This window comes from Podarcis bocagei, assembly GCF_964188305.1.
Source record: "Podarcis bocagei genome assembly, chromosome: 5".
In the NCBI taxonomy this organism is placed as follows: domain Eukaryota; kingdom Metazoa; phylum Chordata; class Lepidosauria; order Squamata; family Lacertidae; genus Podarcis; species Podarcis bocagei.
Window position 1 is genome coordinate 64822099 of NC_138129.1, and position 26275 is coordinate 64848373.

The 26275-nt window shown below is 40.4% G+C and overlaps 1 protein-coding gene across 2 annotated transcripts in view; it reads left to right on the top strand.

Moving 5' to 3' along the window:
• The window catches only part of PDE4B (phosphodiesterase 4B), a 257231-nt gene that overhangs the window by 21819 nt on the left and 209137 nt on the right, over positions 1-26275 (top strand). The window contains exons 1-3 of one of the 2 annotated variants that reach the window (XM_081193751.1): positions 13597-13614; positions 17221-17334; positions 20621-20850. In XM_081193751.1, coding sequence (XP_081049877.1) covers positions 17293-17334; positions 20621-20850 — 272 coding nt within the window. In that variant the 5' untranslated portion in view covers positions 13597-13614; positions 17221-17292. Of the gene's footprint in view, positions 1-13596; positions 13615-17220; positions 17335-20620; positions 20851-26275 lie in introns of those variants that run through there. The other variant, XM_081193750.1, reaches the window with a different exon arrangement.

The window sequence follows — 26275 nt, forward strand, 5'->3', positions numbered from 1 at the left end:
GTATACCAATTGGTAGCAGGGGTAGAATAAAATCTGGAGTGTATCCCCCCCCCCACCAAATAAGGAAACACCCTAGAACAGGATTGGGGAATTCATGACGCCCTTGATCAGAGTTTCCCAAACTTGGGTCTCCAGCTGGTTTTGCACCATCCCTAACCACTGGTCCTGCTAGCTAGGGATGATGGGAGTTGTAATCCAAGTTGTTTCCCAAGTTTGGGAAACCCTGCTCTAGATATGTTGAACTCCAACTCTATCCTGGCCCAGCCATCATAGCTGGTAGTCTGGGATGCTGGGAATTGCAGTCCAGCGACATCTGGAGGACCAGATGTTCCCCCATCACTGTTCTAGAGACCTCTAACATCCAGAGAACCCATACTCTCATAGTAATTTGAGCGTGGCAAGCACACAGTTGGGGGCGCAGGTGTTCTTATAACATTAAACTTCTTCTCAAGCCCTGCCTGCTACAAATGTAATTGCTGCTTAAAGTATTTACATAACAAATAAACATTTATAAAGTTTTTAATGGGTTTACAGATTTTTTATTTTTATTTTTGCATGTATGTTACTATATGCAGCTCCTCTCCTGTTGAAGTCAGCATCAAAACTCCTGTTGTTCTTTCTAGATGTTCAATAATAAGATCATAATGCTCTGAACAACAGTTGCATGAATCTAAGTTTTGGGGAGATTGTTTACTATTTAGTTGTTGCCAGACCATGCAGCTATTAAAGAGTTGGGGATTTTTTGTAGGCTGTCAAGATGGTTTAGGGCTTATCTGAGGTAAAAAGATGACCGAATTATAAGGCACAAAAATATGCTATCTGGTACTAATTTTGTAGTGGCTACATAATTATATATGGGGAATAGTTTATTGAAATAGGACTTGGTGCATGATATTGTACATGGAAGTGAAGGCAATTTGTTTGAAAAGGATTTTAGTAGAGAGTAAAATCCTCCACAACCTAAGTCTCAAAGTAATTCAAGGCTTGATCCTTGAGTAAGAGAAGATTATCTGCAAATACTAAAGAGTCTGTGATGGATTAATATGGGACATAAACTAAGTAACTTGTTGCCTGGAGCCCTGTAAAATGTATTTGTTTATATATAGCACTTGTACACCATGCTATAACGTAAAGTTCTCTGAGAGACTTAAAATAAGTTAAAAAAAACAATAATTTAATACAAAGTAAGACATAAAACCAATACACATACAACAAAAACAAAACTCATGGCACCTTCTAAAGTCAAAACACAGATTTTAAAAAAGAAACTACATAAGTTGTTTAAAAGACCTGATTGAATTGGGGGCCAAAATCCCATAAAGATGGCATCCGTTGAGAATTCCTTTGAAGATTGTTCCATAACTGGAGTGCTACTACCAAAAAGGCCTTCTCTGTGATAGCTTACCCACCTGGAGTAGGTCAAACTAATATATATATATATATATATATATATATATATATATATATATATATATATATATATAATTCTATTTTGTTTTTTAAAGTTGTAACCGCACACAGGATGTCCTTGTGCTTATTTGAATGCTTGGTCTTTGAAAATTTATCTTTTCTTCGCTTCCTTAAAAAGGATATAAAGCTAGAGAAGGTTCAGAAATTTGCCTCTGCCATAAAAAAATATGCCTTGTAGAGTACAGTCATACCTTGGGTTGAATATGCTTCATTTTGAGCGCGTTCGAGTTGCGCTCCGCGGCAACCCGGAAGTAACGGAGCACGTTACTTCTGGGTTTCGCCACTCGTGCATGCGCAGACACTTAAAATGACGTCACGTGAATGCGCAGAAGTGGCAAAATGCAACGCGTGTGCGCGCAGACGTGCCGTCGCTAGTTACATTTGCTTCTGGATGCGAACAGGGCTCTGGAACGGATCCCATTCGTATCCCGAGGTACCACTGTAATTCAAATTCTTTTCTTGCCTCTCTCTTTCTCTCTCTCTCTCTCTCTGTGTGTGTTGGTTTGAGGAGGGTATCCTACCACCTTGGCCTTCCCAGCCTCACACCAACTACTGCCTGTGGATTGATGCCATTGTCGCCTCTCTCCTTCTGCCTGAGGAATGTTGGAGTAGGTAGGGCTGCTGGCCATGTGATCGCCACTAGAGGCAGTCACTAGGAAAACCCCAAATGGGACATTCCAACAATATATTTGATCCCTAGTTGGCCCTGCTGCTTTCAAGTAACGACAGCAGAGGCCCAGTCATTGCACCAGCTTCAGGCTGCCCCTCACCTTCTGCCTCATCACCATACACAACAGGCCTGTGTTGGTGGCTCCATTCAGCCTCACTGGGAGGGGATCAGGATTCCCCCACTCAAGTTCAGGAAAGGGCATTGTTAGAAATATTTTTTTCTGTGGAGGAAGGCTTACAAGTCAGGTACTTTTAGTTAAGGGTGGGGGAAAGATTCTTAATGGCAGAGCATGCTGGAGTGTTGATGGAGATATAAGGGTAAGCACTGGAAATGCAAAGCCCTTGTTTTTATCTGATGCTTCTAGAATTATTTGCCCAGTTCATTGTGTGCATATTCATCGGTGCACCTATTGCTGTACTTCCCATTCCTTGCTGCAGTGTGACCTTAAGTGCTTTCCTGTACAGCCCCATTCATATGCAAAGGTGTTTTTTTATTATTAAGAATATTGAATGGTAGAAATTGGAGCAGAGGTCTGCAAAAGCATATAAATAATACACCTACAAAAGAACAGTGTGAAGCAGCAAGACAAAACTGATAGTTTTGTAGACAAATGTAACTTTAGAAATGTCCTATATTTATATCACTTAAGGATGCTGCTGATTACAGTATAAGCTACCATCTGGCTTGTTTCACACGGAGTACAAGAATAAAAGAGATGTCATGTCCAGACCTTTATTGCTATGAAGGAGCATTTGTGAGAGATCGGGATGCTATTCCTGTGCCAAACCTTTTTGGGAGGAGGGGGGAAATGGTATCCTTTGCAGATCAAACACAATATATATCGTCTATGGATATGCATAGAATTTTTGAAAACCAGAGAACTTTTCAATTGCCAGCTCGTAGACTGATCAGGACTATTATACAAAATATTGCTTCCCATGTGTTCTGAGGATGCATGCCATGGGATGTTCTCAACATCTCCCTAATACAATATTTTTAAAAATAGTGTTCTCCCTTCTTTAAAAAATGAATATGAAGAAAACCAGCTCTTCTGAACATGGTTTTCATATCTTCCGGTGAATGTTGTGTATTCTAAGCAGATAAATAGACAGATAGACAGATAGATGGGTAGAGATAATTTCTGAATGCGTTCTTATGTTTGCATATTTCTGGTGGGCATTTTTATTTATTTATTGGTAATAGCCTCCGATTTATTTATTTATTCTTTAATGAGCATTTCTGAAGCCGGTATTGGCAGTTTGATCTCTATATAGTGCTTCACTGGCACAGTCCCCGTTGGGGTTGTTGATGTGTGACCTTGGGCAAGTTCCTTAATCTCTTTCTGCCCTAATTCCCCTTATCTGTAAAATGTAGATGATTTGCGCTTTGAAATCCATTAGAAGCAATGTGAGTTGGGGGTGCTTTTTTTTTTTTTTAATCTGCTTGTTAAAAGTAACCAGTCGGCTTGTGTAACCAGTCTTTTGACCTGAGAGATCACACTGTAGCTGTACAAATACAAGAAGCTGTTTTATATTGTTTCAAACCACTCATCCATCTAGTTAAGTGCTGTTTGTGGCTTTACAGGATATTCGGTTAATATCCTTCATAGAGTCTACCTGAGTTACTGGTTTTAGTGGAAATGCAAAAGATTGAACCTAGAACCTTCTGCTGCATGCAAAAAATGTGCTCTGTTGGTGAGGTTCAGAGAGTGACAACATGACAACAGTGACAACAGTTCTCATGACAACATGGGAACAGTGATCTCCTGCTTGTGGAATGCTCTCCTCAAGGAGGAAACTTGATGCCATCTTTATCTAGTTTTAGGTCTGTCTCCCCTTCCGCTCCCTTTGCGTGCTTTTGGTCTTCAGGTGCTAGACGAAAATGTTCACTTCGACCAGGCCTTTGGCTGATTGGCATCCGGTCCTCTTTTAAATGTGTTTTGGGAAAGGGGGTTATTGGTTTGTTGTTGTTCTTATTTTTACTATGTATTTTGTGGTTTTCATATTGCAGTTTTATGTTCTGAACCACCCTGATATCTATGGATTTAATAACTTAATAAACAACAGCAGCAGCAGCAGCAGCAAGCACAACAATAAACAATTAACAACAGTCAATACTTTCCCCTTCAGATTGCTACTGAGTGGGAAAAGAACCAACAACTATGGCTGTCAACAATTGGCAATAGGTATCTCGGGCTCCCAGTATCAGGGTAGGGTCTATGTTCAGCTTTGGAGTAGTAAATTCCTCTCAGCCACACTCCCCTAAGAAATAAAAACAAAAGCTTTGCTTTCTTGGTGCTGAATGGGACTGGTAGGGCAGAAGACAGGGAGGCCAACAGTAGATAGAACTCCATTTTCATTCTAGCCGAAGACTCCCAACTAAGTTCCGTGACTTAAAGCTGCTAATCGCTATACGTATTTGGGAGAAGTTATATTTTGTAAAGGTCACAGTTCATCTGCTGCCATCTTGTTTAAGTTGCGAACAGAAAGATGCAGCATGAGGTAGGCCTACACAGTGAAGCTTTGCTGGAAAATGAGAGCTGTGTCCAGAGTGAGGCTTGAAGCTGTTCTCCAGGAAACAGCTCTCCCCACCCCTAGGAATACGGTGTCCTTTTCCGTTCAATTAACGGTGTCACACAGTCTGTAACTAGCCTGCCAAGACTCCCAGCAAGTCTATAGATCACTCACAGGGAGGAATGGTGGTTTTTTTTTTTTTTTGTATAAGATACATCTGCAGGTTTTTATAGTTTTGTCAGTCCCAGCCATAGATTGCCACATTTTCTTTCTTTCTTTTCAGAAATAGCTTTGCAATTTGTTCTCATGAGTCACTTTAGTGCAGGAATGTTTAGCGCTGAGGGTTATCTGTATAAAAGAATAATTGACTTCCTGTTGGTGAATAGAAATAGTAGGTAGGTGGTGTGATGAATGGTAGCTATTTGCCACTGATTTTTTTGGGGGGGGTATTGCTTTATCTCTGTGATTGGCTTTTCTTTTTTTTAAGAGCGTCATCTTCATTCCTGTCCTTCATGAAACCTGAAAGTTGGCATATGGGAGTCTCTAACTCAATGCTATTTCAACAGTTTCCTTTACTTTGCCAATTAAGTTACTCCTGCATCATGAATTTAAAGATCCATGCCTCATGAAATTGCCAAGACACAGATATAGACACTACTATGCAGTTTTGCACTGAATTCCTGGTCGATAAAGAGCAAATAGGCTCTACTATAGGCACCCTTACACTTTCCAAGCTATCATTTGTGTCGTCTTTGGAACTAGGACAGAAAGAGAAAACCTGAGAGTACCGTGGTTTGAAAAATAAGTCAAAACGTTGCTTGAGAGGAGAGAAAAAACTAAGGGAACTTGAGTTGGCCAGGACTGCTAAGAAAAGTCATTGCAGCAAAGAGGGGGAGAGGAAACAGTAAATAGGCTTTATTTCCTCTCAGGAGAAGAGGGGATGTGACCTAACTGAGCCTACTGAAGCACTTTAAACTCTGTTGTCCTTAATCCTTTCATATACTAGCAAGCAAACATGATTTGTTATGTTTTACTGTTGAAATCTCCCACAGCGACATCCTGTTTCCTCATGTGACGTCCAGTTAGTTACACGGGCAGCACCCACAGCTTGTGTGAGTGACCATGGCAGTGTACCACGAACCATCAGCTTGTTCCCAGCAAATTGCTTTTAGTCTTAGCATATTTGCTGCTGTCATTGGTGGGGAAACTGATGTAGGGAAGTGCCCTAAATAAACATTGGGAGGTGGGTGGGAGAAAAGCAACAAATCCTCCTAAAATAGATGCTATTTCATAATTTATCCTTCTTGGCACAAATTGCTTTGTCTGTCATCATATCTGTAGATACTAATAGGATTTGGTTACCGGAACATCTACATGCTCCTTTTGAAATTTATTGAATGGCACTCCAGTTACTCTTTACTCAACACCCTTCACTGTAACTTGCATGTCAGAATGAGGAAAGGATATTCTGGAAATCGAAGGTAGTTTTTCTTATTTCTGTGTGATAATTGTGCAGTGTCCTGAAATTGTGACTATTAATATGCATGCACTCATTGAGACTTAGTATTGGGGGCATGTCTGGGTATAGCAGGAAAAAGTAATGGTTTAAAAGCTGTGGAGAGTAAGCTCCAAATGTTTTATACCCAGCTTGATAGAAATTGCCAGTGCACAATGTTGGAATTTGCAATTCTTATTATTATATATATATATATATTAATATATTTTTATTGCTTTTTTCCAGTTATCATATCAAACAACAAAAGAAAAAAGAAGAAAAGAAAAACAAAAAAAATCCAACTTTCAATTGCATTTTTCCATGACTTACTGGACTTCCCCACGTCTCCCCCACCCTGCTTTCTTAACAATAAAATGTCAGCAAATTAATGGCTTGTTTCATGTGTTATTAATATTTTCAAATAGTTCTCTTTTAGGTTCAAAATGCTTATTATCAATTTACTTTTACTTTAAACTAAACACAATATTATTTTAAATTTTAGTCCTTTCCAGGTCATATCTTAATTTCCAATATACAAAATCTTATTGCTGGAGCTTAGTTTCCCAGATCATGCAAATTATTGGCATTCATATAACTTGTAATGTTTTTGTAAATAGTCTTTAATTTTTTTCCAATCCTCCTCCGTTGTTTCTTCTCCCAAATCTCGGATTCTGCCAGTCATTTCGTCCAGTTCCATATAGTCCATCAATTGCATATGCCACTCCTCCAGTGTGGGCAAATCTTGTGTCTTCCAGTGCTTTGCGATAAGTATCCTTGCTGCTGTTGTTGCATACATAAAAAATACTCTATCCTTCTTTAACACTTTCTGGCCGACAATGCCCAAAAGGAAGGCCTCTGGTTTCTTAGGAAAGGTATACTTAAATACCTTTTTTAACTCATTGTAAATCATTTCCCAGAAAGCCTTTACCCTTGGGCAGGTCCACCAGAGGTGAAAGAATGTCACATCCGCCTCCTTACATTTCCAACATTTGTTATCAGACAAATGGTATATTTTAGCAAGCTTGACTGGGGTCATGTACCACCTGTATATCATTTTCAGAATGTTTTCTTTCAGGGCACTACATGCCGTAAATTTCATACCGGTGGTCCATAACCTTTCCCAGTCTTCAAACATAATGTTGTGCCCAATGTCTTGAGCCCATTTTATCATGGCGGATTTAACTGTCTCATCCTGAGTGTTCCATTTAAGCAGCAAGTTATACATTCTCGAAAGTACCTTTGTCTTTGGTTCTAACAATTCTGTCTCTAATTTCGATTTTTCCACCTGGAATCCTGTTTTTTTATCCAACTTAAAAATCTCTTGAATTTGAGCATAATGAAACCAGTCTTGCACCTTATGCTTTACTTTTTCATAGCTCTGTAATCTCCAATTATCGCCTATTTTTTCTAACATTTCCCCATATTTCAACCATATTGGGTCTTTTTCGGGCCTTGGCCTCCACTGGTGATAGCCACCTCGGGGTCTTACTTTCTAATAAGTCTTTGTATTTTATCCAGACCATAAATATTGCTTTTCTGACAATATGGTTTTTAAATGTTTTATGAATCTTAACCTTGTCGTACCACAAATATGCATGCCACCCAAAAGCATTATCAAACCCTTCTAGATCTAGGACATCGGTGTTTTCCAGTAGCAGCCAATCTTTCATCCAGCAGAAGGCTGCAGCTTCATAGTATAACCTTAAGTCTGGCAGGGCAAACCCCCCTCTTTCTTTTGCATCAGTTAGTATTTTAAATTTTATCCGGGGCTTTTTGCCCTGCCAGACAAACTTCGAAATATCCTTCTGCCATTTACCGAAACATTCAGCTCTGTCCACAATCTGAAGGGCCTGAAACAAAAACAGCATCTTTGGCAATACATTCATTTTTACTGCTGCAATTCTACCCAACAAGGAAAGTTTCAGTCTTGACCAAATTTCTAAATCCTTTTTAACCTCTAACCAACATTTTTCATAGTTGTCCTTAAACAAATTCAAATTTCTGGCAGACAAATTTATCCCCAGGCATTTCACTTTTTTAACCACAGTTAATTCCGTTCCTTTCTGAAACTCATCTGTTTCTAGAGGTGTCAAGTTTTTAACCAAAACCTTGGTTTTTTGCTTATTCAGCTTGAATCCCGCCACCTGACCAAACTCTTGAATCAGTTTTAATACTCTTTTTGTACTAGATTCTGGCTCCTGTAATGTCAAAACCAAGTCATCTGCGAAAGCTTTCAGTTTATATTGTTTCTCTCAGACATGTATTCCTTTTATCAACCGGTCCTCCCTTATCATGTTTCAAAGCACCTCCAGGACTGAAATAAATAACAGAGGGGATAAGGGACACCCCTGCCGTGTTCCTTTTTCAATTTTAAACTCATCTGTCACCACATTGTTCACTATCAATTTAGCTTTTTGTTCTGAATAGATTGCTTCTATGCCATTTTCGAACCCCTGTCCCACTCCCATCCCTTCCAAATTTTTCTTCATAAACTTCCAGGAAATATTGTCAAAGGCTTTCTCCGCGTCAATAAAAATTAACACTGCTCTTGTATTGATATTTGTTTGCAAAAGTTCCAAAATATCAATAATGTTCCTAGTATTATCAAACAAATGTCTGCCTGGGAGAAAGCCTGCCTGGTCCTTGTGAATTACTTCATTTAGCACTCTTTTAAACCTACTTGCCAAAATGTCAGCAAAGATTTTATAATCCACATTTAGGAGTGAGATGGGACGGTAGTTCTTTAGTTGAGTCTTTTCAGCTTCCAGTTTAGGAATCAATGTGATGAAAGCTTCTTTCCACGTTTCCGGTGTCTTCTTCCCCTCCATAATCTGGTTACAAACCTCCATTAGTGGTTGTGTCAAATAGTCTTTTAAAGTCTTATAATACTTGGAGGTAAGTCCGTCTGGGCCTGGAGATTTGCCAAGTTGCATATTCTGAATGGCGCTCTCAATTTCCTGTTGTGTTATGCGATAGTTTAAGATTGTTCTCTTTTCTTGACATAGTTTTGGTAGTCCATTAGTTTTTAGAAATTGATCTATCTCAGTCACTTCCTGAGGCCCTTGCGTATAAAGTTTTTTGAAATATTTCTGGAAACACTTTCTTATTTCTTCCGGTTTCTGTATATTTTTCCCTTCCACCTCCAGATTGGTAACAAAGTTCAGTTTTTGTCTCCTTTTCAACTGCCATGCTAGCAGTTTTCCACATTTATTCGCCGATTCGAAAGATCTTTGTTTCATTTGTTTAATTTTCCATTCCACTTCTTGATTTATTAATTTCGCATATTGTGCTTGGTAAAACTTAATTTCTCTCAGAATCTCTTTAGATTTTGGTTTTAATCTCAATTTTTTCTCTCCATCTCTTATCTTCTCTAATATCTTATCCTTTTTTTCCATTCCAGAGTTTTTTCTTAATCGTATTCTGTTGTATCAGAAACCCTCTCATTACAGCCTTACTTGCGTCCCAGATTATTCTCTTTTCCACCGAGGTGTTCAAGTTTATTTCAAAGTAGTCTTTTAAGGTTTTTGGGGCCTTTTTCACGATCTCTTGATCTCTTAGCAGAGCATCATTCATTTTCCATCTGAAGGAACCAGCTGGAGTAAGTCTCAGTTCCACTTTCAAGGCATTATGGTCGGAGCAGGTTTTTGGGCAGATTTCCACTTTAACAGTCTTAGGTGCCAGTCCTCTAGAGCAATTCTTATTATTATAACCAGCAACTTTCCATTTACACATTCAGGTCCAAATGCAACAATGCTGCATCCCGCCCCCCCCCCATTCCAAAGCTAGTTTTAGCAAACCTTCCTTCCTTCCTTCCTTCCTTCCTTCCTTCCTTCCTTCCTTCCTTCCTATATACATGAAAATGTAAGGCTGTCATCTTGTAGCCCCACTGGAGGAATTATAGCCCTGCATCGCAGCCCTGGATTTGCATGAAATCAGGGTGAGGAGAAAAAGAGAAAGCAGGTTTGCACCGCAGTAGAGGAAAACAGTGGTTCTAAACAACACAGAGGTTTGAATAAAGTAGAGATGGAGCAAAACAGAGCAAAAAAATGGGCATGAATTTAGCAAATGAGAGAAATGCAAGAAGCAGAGGTTGCGGGGAAGAGGAGGAGGGAGGGAGGAAAGTTTTGACTTGACTGCCCAACATAACAGCCTGCTGCACTGTGTCCACTTTCAGAATGACATATAATTTGGGATTGGATTATTTTCCTAATTCAGGTCATCTCATGAAATGGCACCTTAGAATTTACTGTTGAAAAGAAGTGAGGCGGGTGCTGATTGAGGTGAAGTCATGTGGATCAAGGCACATACGAGGAGCTACTAATCCACAGTATCAGTGGGGTAAATGAGTCCTCAGTATCCCAACCTTCGAGTGGTTCTTTAAAGGCACATTTTAAAGTCCTTTTCCTGCAGAACGAAAGAGAAAACAATACTCCCCTCATGGTTCTCTGGGTTGAAGCCACTGCCCTTTGGCATTCTTAGAATGGAGAGCATTTAAATCACTAATCATACACATTTCTAGTCCATAAATAACACAATACTCAAAAACTATATAGTTTGAAAAAAAAACCTTTTATCTCTTAGACATGCATTTTAACTCATTGACAAGTAAATGTTTTTTTAAAAATCTCGTTGGTAGGGTTATGCTTTCATTGTCAGAATACTGAAAGAATTACTTGCACTTTCAGTTTAGCTCTGCACAAAAATTTAAACCTTGTGTCAAGAAGCAATGTAACACGTTTAAATTAGTATAGATTTTCCCATCATGTTTGGAGAAAATGAAAACCAATGGCAGTATAATTGTACCTTCTCTGACAGATCGAAAGAGTTACTGGAATTTCTATAGGAGACTAAATATGTTATACTCATTTTTAATGATTTGATTCCGGCGGCAGGGGGGAGATTTATCTATACAGTCCTCTAACCATTGTGACATCAAAGTAGGAGACTCCCTAATGGAAGCTGATTGTGTGTGTGTGTGTGAGAGAGAGAGAGAGAAGCCATAGATATGAAGTAGTAGTAGTAGTAGTAGTTGTAGTTGTTGTTGTTACCACTGTCCTTCATCCAAGGATCTCAGGGTAGTTTACAATCTAAAAACAGAAAAATGGACAACATAGTAACAAACAAAAGCAATACCCCCCCCAGTTTAAAAGACCATTGTTGTTGTTGTTTAGTTGTTTAGTCGTGTCCGACTCTTTGTGACCCCATGGACCAGAGCACGCCAGGCACTCCTGTCTTCCACTGCCTCCCGCAGTTTGGTCAAACTCATGTTGGTATCTTTGAGAACGCTGTCCAGCCATTAAAAGGCCATAGATGGTTTGATTAGCTAAAGGCCTACAAGAAGAGGAACATTTTCACCTGGCACTGGAATAAGACCATTGTTTCCTGCAATAGCAATGCATCACATGACTTGCCTGGCTAATGAAACGGGCCTGTCGTACTATGTAGGGTTGTCAAAGGTGTAAGATCTTTGTTTCCAAATGTGTTGACCTGCCCTCTTAACAATTGGGTCAGACTGAGGAAAATAAGCAAATCTGGGAGCTTTGTACTAAATTGCAACACCATGTTGGTCGTCTAGCATAATGAAATGAGGATTATGTGCTGTTTTGAGACTGTGTCCTAACTGAAACTGCCTGCTGTTGCCCCTCCCCAATGAACAGCTACTATCCTGCAGGGAACCTATGTCTAATTCACAACTTTCCCTATTTGAGCTATTGAGCAAATTTATAATTGTTCAAACCTTTAAAACTATGAATAGAATTTAAGAAACAAGTGTTTGTTTATATAAAAAAAGTTTGAAATAACTTTGGATGTACTTTAGTTTTAAAATTTTCAGCAATTTTACATGAAGGCACAGTTTCTGAGAACCATGGTCACTGCAGAATCTGCTTCTTCCATGTGTGCAAAGCAGGTGATTTTAGATTTTCAATGAAAGTGAAACCTGGACTACACTACCCGTTTTCTTTGTTAAAAGTTGCTAGCAGATCCTAAGGTGCTGCTGATCGCTCAGGAAATTGGATGGTTTCAGTGTGATCCCAGCTGACAAGTGATATAATTACATCTGTGTGACTGGATAATCTCTTTCATCCATTTGTTGCTTCCTAAAAGCTTTTCCTCTTAATTCACTCTCAGGACTCTGCTTTTTATCCCTTAATCATCTGTTTTGGTTTGTCTGTCAGAGTTTGTTGCAGTGATCAGTATCATTTCCTTCTAAAAGCATATTTTTTTTCACCATCATTTATTTTTTAAAGTTGAATGGCCTCCAAAACCCCACAGAACTCTCTTCTCTAACCTATTGAATAGTCTCCCCCTCCCCCCACCGAAAAGATAGGAATCTTTATAGGATCAGAAATACAGTTTGGTCTCTGTAATTACAAACCTGTCATCCTGTATCTGCTTCAGATAAAATCCAAACAAAACAATTATGACTGCAGTAAATTGGTCCTTCAGAACATGCTGTCCATAATTTAGAGGTGATAATAATCTTACTTTAAAACTAGGTGTGGATAATAGTCTCTCTCTGTTGGAATTAATGAAATTTGACATGTTGAAAAGGAGGTAGGTAACGAACATTGAGTCATCTTGTTCTGAGTACTGACCTCTAGCAACAGAAAGCTATGATTATAATTTTTTTAACAAACACTAAAAAGACAGTGTTGCACTCTTGTTTTCATCAGCTGGTTATGTTGCTGTTTTCTAAAATAAAATTGAGTTAAGAAATTACCATACTTTCTGTTTTTAAGTGTAGACTGATCAGTTTTTTTAAAGAGTGCTTAAATAACTAATATGAACTGTCAAATATTTTGGAGTTTCTAGATAGCATACAAGGACCCTTGTTTTATCTGAATGGCTGAAATACATTTTCTTCAATAACTGAGATTTGGGGATTTATACCCCCAAGTACACAAGATGTGGAGCATAAATTTGATGGTGATGTCACACACCAAAGATGGTGCCTTAAACCTTGAGTGCTGCTCTCTGTAAGTTTCTAGTAAGTAAGCCATGAAGAAATTATTTGGCATTAGATGTAGCTGCCAGACCTAAAAATAGGTCAGTCTTGCAATGAGAGAAATGAAAAGGTTACTCTGGATCACATGATCAGGCAGCACAATAGGAATGGTCACTGCCCATGTGGGCCCAGTCATAGAATTTGAATAATGTGAGCAATTAAGCCAAATAGGCAGTTATTACAGTTAAAATATCAGATAATGATCTCAAGCTTAATATGGAAGATTGGGAGAACTGCTCATGCCATTTTAATTTCTGGGCTTCATTGGTTCCTGGGGAAAACATAATGGTATGAACACAATCTCTTATGGTGACCCAGATCCCTGACTTGATGTTCCAGGTTGCTCCAGCAGAAATAGAGAGTACATGAGTTGCCCATCTCTCAAATGCTAAATGGATCCAGAGTTGTCTTCATATGTGCTAACTTCCAGCTAATGGAGAAAAATACCAAATTGCCGAAGGTCAGTGTGTCCATTTGCCATTGATGAAGCTCAGATCTTCATCAAGATTTCTAAGTTGTGATCTTAGATGTACCCAGGAATTTAAGTGCTTCAAGCACAATCTTTGAGAAACTGGTGTGTAATGCAACTAGGGTTTTCTTTTGAAATTTATAGTTCATAATCAATGGCAAACTTGAACAGCCTCTAATCAACAAAAAGAGCACTCTTTACTCAGCTAGACCTCAAGGCTCCAAACGCCAATGTTTGGAGCCTTGAGGTCTAGCTGAGTAAAGAGTGCTCTTTTTGTTGATTAGAGGCTGTTCAAGTAAGGGAATTCTGTGTGCACAGCAGAACTTCCTCTTCCTCTTCCTCTTCCTCTCGCCCTCCAGCCCCTGCATGCCCCCAGAGTCAGCTCCAGAGAGTTGGAACCCCACTGGTACAGCATTGGGTACAACACATAAATTCTAGTTCTCAGCCACAGGAAAATGGCTGGACTATGAAAGAGACTGAAAATACAGGAAGTCACTTTCTTCAGTTAGTTAAAAGAACGGTCTCTTCTGGATATGAAATTTACTTGCATTTATTTGGATTGCTTCTGTTTTTATACAGTGGTGCCCCGCAAGACGAATGCCTCGCAAGACGAAAAACCCGCTAGACGAAAGGGTTTTCCGTTTTCGATGCGCTTTGCAAGACGAATTTCCCTATGGGCTTGCTTCGCAAGACGAAAACGTCTTGCGAGTCTTGCGATTTTTTTCGCTCCCCCCCTTTTTCTAAGCCGCTAATAGCCTTTTAGCCGCTAAGCCGCTAAGCCTTTAATAGCCGCTAAACCGCTAATAGCGCTAATCTGCTAAGCCGCTAATAGGGTTGCTTCGCAAGACGAAAAAACCGCTAGACGAAGAGACTCGTGGAACGGATTATTTTCGTCTTGCGAGGCACCACTGTACATTGTTTAAAGTCAGGGTTTCATATGTGAGGGAAGAGCACGCATGGCATTCTGCAGTGTGCTGAGAAGAGACCGTTGCTTATTCTCTGACAAGAGGACTTGATGTAAGGCTATTGGTTGGTTGGTGTTCAAAATCTGATTAGTCACTGCGGTTTGTTTAAAAATTGTCTTGTAGCTTGGTTTTCCTCTTATTGTCTCTGGAGATTCTGAGTGTCAGTGTGTGTTTTTGTTTTTGTTTTTGTTTACTGAACTCTTTGTTAGAGGTGTGTATGGGAGAATCCAAAGGATGTATATTCATATCTTGAAGGAATTATGTAAGCATTGAGCTACATTGCATTGATTTGTTAGATCAAATGGCCTCTGTGGAATATTGCTGTTGGGCACACATAGCCCACGTTTGCCTCAGCACAGATATCCAATAATGGGATTCATATTCATTTCTTCAATCAGTTTTATATGTTATGTGTAGAGAGTCAAGAGGGACCACACTGTTGTTTCACTGCACATTGCTTCTAGAAGAAAGAGATGTTCTGCAAGGTATTTATGGAGAAATGTATGTTCCTGCTGCACCGGTTCTCATGAGAAATGGTGTTGCACACACCACCACAATCTTCAAGTGGTACGATATCCTAGGAGTTCCAACACTTGCCCAGTGTTCATGTTTTCTTTTGGGAATGAGGCACAGCGGAGGCTGTGGTGTCTTTATGATATATGGTTTGGTTTTTTTACACATATGTACAACCTGAGCCTATGGTGGAGGGGTTCAAAGCATTAACACCAAAAGGGTATTGCTTCTTCCACAGCCAAGTCTTGGATTCAAACAGAAATCGAACATTGCTCTCAGATATTGCTCTGATTCTCTCTCCAGCTTGCTGCTTTACTTCTAGATCATATCACTGCCACTCAACTCTCATTCTGGCTTCGTCCTTTTAACTAAACATGAGCTGGGGCAGGGGACCCACCCATTTGCTGTCTCCCACAGAGCCCCTTTCCTTTGTTTTCCTTAAGGGCCCATCACCCAGACAATCACTTCAACAGGAAGCTAGCCCAACTTATATTTCAACACTTGCTAGATGCAGGGGATGGAGGGTTTCTGCCTACAGCCTACTTCCTCCCCGTCAAACTCATAACACTAGAAGGACTTGAGGGCTACAGATTTTCTATCTTTTAGAAAACTTTTTGACTTTCTGTTTCTTTGTACAGTTGTGAAACCCAGGAACTCTCAAAAGAGTCAACTTTATCAGTTACCAGTTTCCAAGTTCACCCCATCGTGGGGATTCGAACCGCCGACCTTCCGATCAGCAAGCCCAAGAGGCTCAGTGGTTTAGACCACAGCGCCACCTGCGCCCCAGCTCTGTCCCAGCTCCTGCCAATCTAGCAGTTCGAAAGCATGCCAGTGCAAGTAGATAAATAGGTACCGCTGCGGCAGGAAGGTAAATGGTGTTTTCCGTGCGCTCTGGCATTCGTCATGGTCCTCCATGTGCCAGTAGCAGTTTAGTCATGCTGGCCACATGACCCAGGAAACTGTCTGTGGACAAACGCCGGCTCCCTTGCCTAAAAGTGAGATGAGCGCCGCAACCCCATAGTCGCCTTTGACTGGACTTAACCATCCAGGGGTCCTTTACCTTTTACCTTTTTACCTGTTTTATAGTGCTCGTACAAATTGAAGGCACTATTCAGTTCCTATCCTGCAAAGAGCTGGAACTTTCAGGTGGTTCATTGATAATGAAGCTGACTTATGCTGTGACTATTGGTCTTTCTTACCCAGTACTGCTTGCTCTGTCAACAGGTTTCCAAGGACTCAGCAGATCTTTCCCACCACAGCTAGCTTTTAACTTGAAATGCCAGGAATTGAAACCTAGAGCCATTTGTGTGCAAGCCATTATTGTGGTGCTATAAGTTCTTCCTGTTGTGTGAATTAATCTTTCTGTGATTGTCCTAAAATGACATGGCTTGGCATGGCTTCAGGAAATGATTAAAGTGAGAAATGGATTGTTTCTAAGCACCATCCTTCTATACAGGGGGAATCATGGTGATTGACCTATAAAGATTATTTAGGCCCGTAGTATTTTTACAGTCACTCTAGAGAAGTGATAAATACATACATGGTTTCCTTGCTTTAGATGAATAAATATAGATTAATGGTGTAATGATCAATTAAGAACTTATAATCCATCTGCTTCTTTTTAATCTAAAATGTGACGATGCATTCTGGAGCTGGGATGTTTCGGGGGTTTGGCTGGTGGTGGGGATGTTGTTGCTGTTGGTTTTTTTTTTAGATTTTGTTGTGATTGATGTGGAAATTGTTTAGTTTGGTTTTGTATTTTTTATGTTTTATTTATTGTTTATGAGTACTTTTGCTATGTTGTAGTTATGTATTCCTTTTCATTTTGTAAGCTGTCTTGAGCATGGCTTGAACTGTGGAAAGGTGGCATACACATAAAAGTATGTATGTATGTATGTATATATGTATGTATGTATGTATGAATGAATGAATGAATGAATGTATCTTCCCAAAACTGAACTCAATTATTATTTTGCAAAATAATTATATTTATGGAGTTCTACTGTGTCCAAGTATTTTCATGACAAATCCACATATGAAGGCCGAGTCAATTGTGGAAAAAAGGTGTGATTGATCCTTCAGCACGGACCGAGAATATGATTATCTTCTCTTTTGCTAGGTTTATTGGTCTGGCGGAAAACACCACTGAGAAGAGTGCTTGACATAACTGGGACAATTTTCGATCGCTATCATGAAGAAAAGCAGGAGTGTGATGACAGTCACCACAGATGGTGTAAGTGTGTGTTTTATATATGTACAGGGGGCTACCTTCACCTAGTTAATTCGCATTCCAGTTGACACAGTCGTTTTTATATTCATTACTTTGCCTCCTATTTAGAAGACTTCTTATTCACAACAGGTACAGGCACTTACATTAAGGCATTTCTTTGAGAACATCAGCCAGTCACACACTTCCTGCTGCTTTAAATATATATTAGCAAGAAGTGCCAGTGTCCTTTGTGACACATGATTTATGATTTTGCAGAAAAACGGTATATTGGTCTGCATAGAGAACTGAAAGTTGGCTTGCTCATAGCTGAGATAAAGCTAGATCCATTGGGTACAGAATTTGCTCCCACTTAAGAGGAAAATGGCATTGGTACAAAGGCAGGCCCAGTAGCATCATGCATCACCTTTGGCCTCCATGCCCATTGCTGTGTTGGCACCTTCCCTGAGTCTCCTGTGCCAGCAGGCTTGTACCTACTGTTTTAATTTCCCCCGAAGCCTCTAAGGCAAGCATAGGCAAAGTCGGCCTTCCAGATGATTTGGGACTAAAACTCCCATTGTCCCTGACCACTGGCCCTGTTAGCTAGGGCTGATGGGAGTTGTAGTCCCAAAAACATCTGGAGGGCCGAGTTTGCCTATGCCTGCTTTAAGGCTATCAATGGCTACTAGCCATGAAAACTATATACAGTGGTACCTCGGGTTAAGAACTTAATTCGTTCTGGAGGTCTGTTCTTAATCTGAGATACCAGTTTAGCTAATGGGGCCTCCTGCTGCCGCCGCGCCACCACCGCACGATTTCTGTTCTCATCCTGAAGCAAAGTTCTTAACCTGAGGTACTATTTCTGGGTTAGCGGAGTCTGTAACCTGAAGCATCTGTAACCTGAGGTACCACTGTATTATATTTAGTATCACAGCCAGGATGCCTATGAATACCAACTTATGGGGGACATGAGAGGAAGAGTACTATTGCCCTCATGTTCTCTTTGTGGGTGTTGATCTGTTTCAGAAGAGAGCTCTTCTTATGTTCTTAGTGTTGCTCCAGAGAAGTGTGGGAACTTCAAACCACATCTCAAAGCTTTCTGGTGCTGATCGCAGTGCCGCCACCGCCACCACCACCACCAGACTGGCAATGCTGGAGGGCCCCACCCAGGACTCTGCTGAGCTCTGTCTCAAACCTCAAACACTGAGCATATCTATTTCCTTATGAAAATAAGTTCTTCCCTGGGAGGAAATGGGAGCACTGGAAGGTGAGATACCTCACCCTGCAAAAATCCTGTTTGAATCCCCCCCCCCCGACATTCTTAATGTTCAAAAGGTCCACATGAATTTCTCATGCTTTGGTGTGCTCTTTTTTCCACATTTGTTCTGGACTAGTTTTAAAGTATGAGGGGTTGGAGAGAAAAATTATTTAACTAGGCTGCTAAATTCCCCTCTCCCCCACTTTACTTTGGTGTAGATTGCAACCCTTTTAAAAAGGGAAGTAGCAAAGCTATATAAGGTTATTAGCTACAAGAATGTGCCATGTTAGTGACAAGAAAGAAGTTACTACTCAATATTTTTAGTCAACTATTGACCTTTCCCCAATTGTTTAAACTATTGTGATGGAACTATGATTGCTTTCAGAAGCCCTTGTATTACCAAATTGGCCTGAATGTAAGCCACAGTTCCCCCCAAAAAAAATTCTGCCAGGGCTTCAAGTTCAAGTGCGGCTTATATTTGTGACCTTACGCCACCAGTAAAGGTCCCCCCACCCCAGGAAGCAGCCCAGGAGAGTGGGGCAATGGCGCACAGCCTGCCCGCTGCTCCCAAGCCTCCCCTGAGCCTCTGGAAAGAAGGGGGAAGGGGGGAGACCACTGGCAGGAAGCAGCCCGGGGATTTTCTTTTTTTCCTCCTCCCCCTTCAATTTTAAAGGTGCGGCATATTTGTGGGTGCGGGTTATATTTGGGCCAGTATGGTATTCTGGTCTGTTGTTTGGTTTCACAAATTGTGCAGTTGGTCAAGCCTTTTCTTCACTAAGCATGACCTGTAACAAGGTTTGTTCTTGGTTACACCCCATGGCTAATTTGGAAAGAGCTTACGAACAAGCCTGGGTTTGGATGACACACCAAGTCAAGAGTGGGGAACTTTTCTGGCTCCATGGGCCTAGATCATTATCAGGATCAGTCTCACAGGCCATATTTAACAGGTAGATAGCCACTGACCTGTCAATTACCCGGTGGCACAATGATGTCAGGTGCTGCTGAAACAAAGGGGTTTGTTGTTTTTTAAGCAGGCTCTGTTTTGTCATTGGATGAGCAGAGGTTAAATCCTGCTGCTTTGGTTGTGCACCCCGTTCCCTTCTGGGAACAGGAGCATGCAGTTAACACAGAATTCTACCTTGCCCACCTGATAACCTCATAATTCATATCAGTTAGTGGACAGGTAGGTATGGTTTTGGGAAAACAGACTTATGGGCCAGCTTGGACCTCCTGACATGCCCAAACTGGCCCATGGGCCAAAGGTTCGTCACCTCTGTACTAAGCAAAACCTTGGCTTGGTTCATGGCAACAAAGCAGCAAATAGGACCAGAGGTGTGTGGCAAAGCGACTGCATTCTGCTCTCTGGAAGCCTGCATATCTATGCGAAGTTAAACTTTGGCTTGGCACGACACATGAATCAGGCCATTATGCCCCTTTGATTTCAGGGGCATGGCAAGAGTTCAGCATGTGCTTAAGTTACCTGTTTAGGCTGATGGGTGAATTGCACCCAAAACCATTTTGAATTGGCTTTTTACTCATTTACAGCTATTTTGTAATTTCACTGTTGTAGTCACAAGCTGGAAGCCAATCACACAGCTTGCCAAAATATATTAGTGCAGAATTGAATATGCTTATTTATCTGTATTTATACATGTTATCGAAACACACACACACACTATATGTTAAAAAACTATTTTACAGTGGTACCTCAGGTTACATATGCTTCAGGTTACAGACTCCGCTAACCCAGAAATAGTACCTCGGGTTAAGAACTTTGCTTCAGGATGAGAACAGAAATCGTGCTTCAGTAGCGCGGCGGCAGCGGGAGGCCCCATTAGCTAAAGTGGTGTTTCAGGTTAAGAACAACTTCAGGTTAAGAACGGACCTCCAGAACGAATTAAGTACTTAACCCGAGGTACCACTGTATATGTTCTTCATGTGAATGAACAGTGTACATTTCCATTTTGTATTTGTAAGCATTATTGATATTCTAATTCATGAAATGGAATCCCTGTATAAATAAAATCTCTAATTTTTTTAAAAAATTTTTTACAGAATGTGAAAGATTACTTAGAATGCGGCCTGAGCAAGTCTTATAGCGCATCTAGTAACACCCTTGGCATAGATCTCTGGAGAGGAAGAAGATGCTGCTCTGGTAATTTGCAGTTGCCACCACTGTCACAAAGGCAGAGTGAAAGAGCAAGAACACCAGATAACATTTCTAGACCCACGACTTTGCCCCTACTGAACCTTCCCAGCATTGCCATTACCACTTACCAGGATAGGTAAGTTTCTCGAAGAGAGATTACATCTGGGAAGTTTGTTATGTATTATCTTGAGTTCTTCAGGCCTTTCTTTTGTTAGAAAGACTGTTTCATAACAAGAAATGCTCGTGTTTCAAAACCGGATTTCCATGGCATGTGCATTTTATAAAAACCATTAAGAGGTGAAGTAGTTTACCACGCACTCTTCTGGAATTTTAAACAAAGTTGCTATTTTAGGAAACTTTATTCCTTGATCCTTTGACCATGTTAAGTGTACACCAAGAGCCATGGAATGCTGAAAAGATGAGGGTAAAAGAGAACTGAGGAGTAATGAGGGTGAATTGGCTTTCTAGAGCTTCTAACAGTTTACCTGAATCCCCGAACAGGAGCACTCCTGGGGGTGGATATACTGCAGTATTTTGTTGCAGGTCCTACTTGTTCAATTTAATTTGTAAAATATTTTTCTAGTATAAAGATGCAATATATATGCTTAAAAATTTAATGCTAATTTAATTACTGTATTACTGTATTTTGCCTTTATAATGTCTTCAAAAGGTTTTAAGAGTAACAGTCCATATTCTCAAGGAAACTTTATCTGCAAACTTTCCAGAGACTATTAGAATATATTTGAGGGCATGAGCAGAATGTGTATCTTTCAGCAAGAACTACTTAATGAATTCTGTTGGATGTTAGTGATGCCTTGTTCAACAAAAATTCATGGGGGGCGTGAAGCCCTTTCTTTTCACAAATCCAAAATGAATAGCAAAGAAAAGGCATGTGTCTTTTCTTAGGATACCCAATGCATTATGTTTGAACAGCTTGTCTCCTTTTGCCTTTAATCTGTATAGCTTTCTATTACTTTAGAAAGATGAAACATTCTTTGATCTTACTACCTTTGCATACATTCATTTAAAAAACTTAAAACTTTTCCAACCTGGATATGTTGCAAGATCCCAACACTATTAATGAACAAGTTCAGTCTAAAGTATGTTACTTAAAGTCTTAAACGGCTCAGGACTGCAATACCTCAAGGACAGCCTCCCCCCTTATGAACCAACCCAGACCCTGCAACAATCATCTGAGGCCCTTATTCGTGCGCCTCCTTTATGAGAAGTTTGGAGGGTGGCAACATAAGAATGGGCTTTTTCTGCCTTGGCTCTATGCTTGCGGGATATTCTTCCCAGGGAGGTTTGGCTGGCACCTTTAGATGCCAGGCAAAAAAAACCTATCTGCTCCCAGACCTTTGACTAGTTAAACAATTTATGGCCTCACTTCATTCATGGGAGTAAGAAGCATCCATCAGTAATCCTGTCACCCTGAATGATGATGTTATTGCTCTTCCTCTGAAAAAAAGAGGGAGGCCTAGAGTTGTGTTTCCCCCATCAGCTGTATGGCTCACCAGCAGACTACAGTGGTATCTCAGGTTAAGTACTTAATTCGTTCCAGAGGTCTGTTCTTAACCTGAAACTGTTTTTAACCTGAAGCACTACTTTAGCTAATGGGGCCTCCTGCAGCTGCCGCACCGCTGGAGCAAGATTTCTGTTCTCATCCTGAAGCAAAGTTCTTAACCTGAAGCACTATTTCTGGGTTAGCGGAGTCTGTAACCTGAAGCGTATGTAACCTGAAGCATATGTAACCCGAGGTACCACTGTTTGATCATTTCAACAGTTTGATAGTGCTGTCTACTCTCTTCCCAGCTGAAAAACCTTTCCACAGCCTCATATTTGCTAACAGACTCACACCCTGCCCACAAAAAAACCCCTCTCACTTTTGAACAGTTGGTCATAAATATTCCATACAAACTGAGGACCTGAGTCAAGGGTGTTTACTTCAGGTTTTTCCTTTGGTTGCATTTATTTGATTTGAAGGGAAAGTGTATATTGGCAAGACCAGTGTTGGTCTGAATATCTAGCTGATTTCTGCTTATATTTGATTTCTCATTCATCTCCTTACAGTGATAGTAAAGGACTTTTAAATGCTTATCCAAAGCTGGCTTTGGCAGCCTGAATAAGTATATAGATTGCCATGAATATGTGGTATGTGGGATTGGAGGAAAGATAAAACGCAGGTGTTCTGCTCTTTCCGAATTTGTTACATGTTCTACTTAACTATTTCCATCCTTAAAATATACTATTTCCAGAAAGAGCAAGCCCCATATGGTTGTCCTTCTATGCACTTATGATTATAGATTTGGCACAGTTTTAACACTTTCTCCTTTAAAAGATGTAATAAACAGAATTCATGTACATGTGTCTTAAAAACAGGTTCTCATTTAGTTTTAGCTAAATACAACCAGAAATTACTGGTTCGTGATTAGTTTCTTTACAACACAAGAGGGCATTGCTGCACCTCTTTTCTGATACAGTATGCATTTAATAAAATATCTTCAAACTGGTTACAACCATCATGGATGAAATATCTCCTAATATGTGTTTTAAAAGTATTCTTGAATTAGCACTGGCTTGTTTTTTGGGGGGGATTTTAAGTTTCTGATATACAGCAGTATAGGTCATGTCTGATTTAATAGGCATTGTGCAGCAGAATCCTAAACCTAAGTGTCATTACAGAATGTCTGCTGTAGTGTCACAAATACCTTTTCCAGTAAAATACTGCACAGTTACCTTGGAGCAGTGAGCCAAACCCTCTTCACTCTTCTGATTCCCAAGCGTCCGCACCTGTTTACACGATGGGTGTTGGAGATGCAATGCTTACCCCTTCATTTGTCTGTGATTACATAAGTGCACACCCCCAAGTGTTTTTTAAGTTGTTTGTGCACTGGTTGGAATGACAAGCACCTGCAAAGTATGGATGTAGTGAAGGGAAACTGCACCTGAGGAAGAGCTTGGACATTTTGAGATATGTGTGGGATAACTTACACAATTTCTTTTCGACTCCCCATGCAGATTCATAAACTCTATTTCTTGATGCCACTGCATTTTGAAAGGGAAGGCTCTTCTGTTTACCTATGCTTTAATTCTGCTAAACAATGTGAAATGAAATAAAATTGGAATAGAGGCATGTGGGTACAGCTAGAAAATTGTGGCATCCTTGCCTCACAATAGACACCTCTTCATGCTGTGATGCAGTCCACTTACTCCATAGCCAAAGTGAAAAATAAGATTGGACTGCCTATGCATATCAAGACTCAAGTTGTTATTGGCACCTGTCTGTCTCAAGGGACAGTGGAGTGTACCTCTGGGGGTGAAGCCAAACCGCTGGAGAATCACAGCACCTGCCGGGGCTGCAGAGACTGGTAACTCATAGCTGCTGCCGCCTATCACATTGTTTTTTGCTGCATTAGCAGCACCAAAGTGACCTCTTCAGGGTGCAAGCCTGGGCAGTGTGTATGGAAGTCCTGGGCTGCCCAGATTAGAAGACCCCTCTCTTGGCATGGCTGATGTGGTCAAAGGAAAGCAGAGCAATACCTTTGGCACCAGCTAAGCTGCAGGAGTTACTAGAAGGAGGCAACTGTTTTAGGATTTGTATAAGGTTTACACCTTAGCCTTTTCTTCTCCTGAACATGTCCCTCAAGGCATTGGGTACAGATTTTTCCTCAGGGCTTACTCCCAAAGCCTATCTCATGAAATGGGTATAGCCTCAAGGCAGCGAATGTTTAGGATCAGAGCTTTTCTTCTCCTAGTTGGGCTACCATCCCAGGTTGAAAAGCCCCATCTGCCCCTCATTTCCCTGTAACTATTTTCTTGACTGTTGGACCCATTGTTGGTCTTGTCCACTCAATCTGCCAGATGAGGGTTTGAGACCCATTGGCTATACTCACCTTGTTTAACAGGCTGGTGGAAGCCATTTCCCGCGTGTGGCCACTGTCACTTGCTGACAGCTTCTAGGAGCCATAGGTGAGAGCTGAGTGTAAGGTAGGGGCCAATGTTGGACCAGCTACTCCAGAAGGAGCATGGTGTGTCCCCCACAAGAGGTGCTACCCCTCCCTTAACACCCCCTCCCCAAATACTCAAGTATGTTGAAGGAAAGAGTGTGGAAAAGCTTTCTTGTGCATATTGTCTGCAACATTAGCATTTCTTGGAACTGGCATTCACATTTTATATTGATTGGGTTTTTAAAAAGTTACATCAAAGTGACTCATTACTCATTGACATCTTCAAAAAATCTCTTGGCAATTAGTCATGTTTTTAATCATTCTGGCAAGCTTTCTGGCATGTGACATCTGATACTGCAGGTCAATTTTTATCCTGTTATGTGTTGGTATTAAAATACCTTCTAGTCACCAGTACACTTACATGAATTTATGTATTATCATTATCAAAACATATTTTTTTACAAATTGTGCAAAACATATATACTTATTTCTCTCATGTAGACAAATTGGAGCTAACAAAATATATTTCCCTATGCTTGAATTGGTAGTCTATGTATATTCTATGCATTGGCTATGAAAGAAAACAGTGTGAAAGGAGCAACATCTCATTCTAGATGGCTAACTTAGTTGCCGTTACTTTAAATAAGAATGCATGTGCTGCTAGGTAACTCACTTTAGATGGTATATCAAACATAATACAGGGTCCCTGCCTCTTTAAGAAGATGCTGAAGTGAGCTTCGGAGTTTCTCACCTTAACAAAATATAAGTCTAGTACTCTATGAGGCTCCTCCCTCACTTTCACTCCCCCAGTTATCACTCATTAACTAGGCACCGTGGACCATACTTGCACTTCTCAATCACATCCACAACTTCTTCGTTGTGGAGTCTGCCAGGCTTCTGTCAGTTTACCTCCCCACTGTTTTCGCAAAAAAATGTTGCTTCAAAAGCTACTGTGCTGAAATTTAACTACAACTTTCTTATCAACCATTGGATAGTCTCCAGTTGATCTACTGTATCTTCCCTCAAAAGTACAGGACAGTTTAGATACAGTTCACCCTTTTTATTCAGCTTTGAATTCTGTTTTCAGTTGAAGGTGCTGGTGCTTACCTGTAAAGTCTTAAAGGGCTTGGGGCCCAATACCTAAAGGAGTACCTCTTCCTAACCAGTCTGCCAAGGTCTTAAGATCACCAGCAGTGGCCTGCTTTAGTTACCTCTTTTGCAGATGTACATTATTTTTCCTTAATGGAGAGGGTTGTTTCACCCCCACCCCCACCCCTACCCCGTTGAAGTCATGACTTTGGGATTCCCTTTCCAAGGAGCACATCTGGCAATGACATTACAGGCTTTTAAACACAAGGTGCTTAAAACAGGTGCTTCCTGTTTGGGAAGCTTAGATAATTTTTGGAATTCTGTCTTACTCTGCTGTCTGCTTGTTTCTTTCTGTTTTGCTTCTTCTCTTACTGTATTTGTTAAATTTATTTGCTGGTTTTAAATTGTCTTTCTGTGTTGTGTGAATTAGTTTGATTCATAGTTTTGTACATCACCCTGGAACCTTTTGATGAATAGCAGTAGGGTATTTATTTATTTTAAAATATTTCTTACATTATTAAAGAT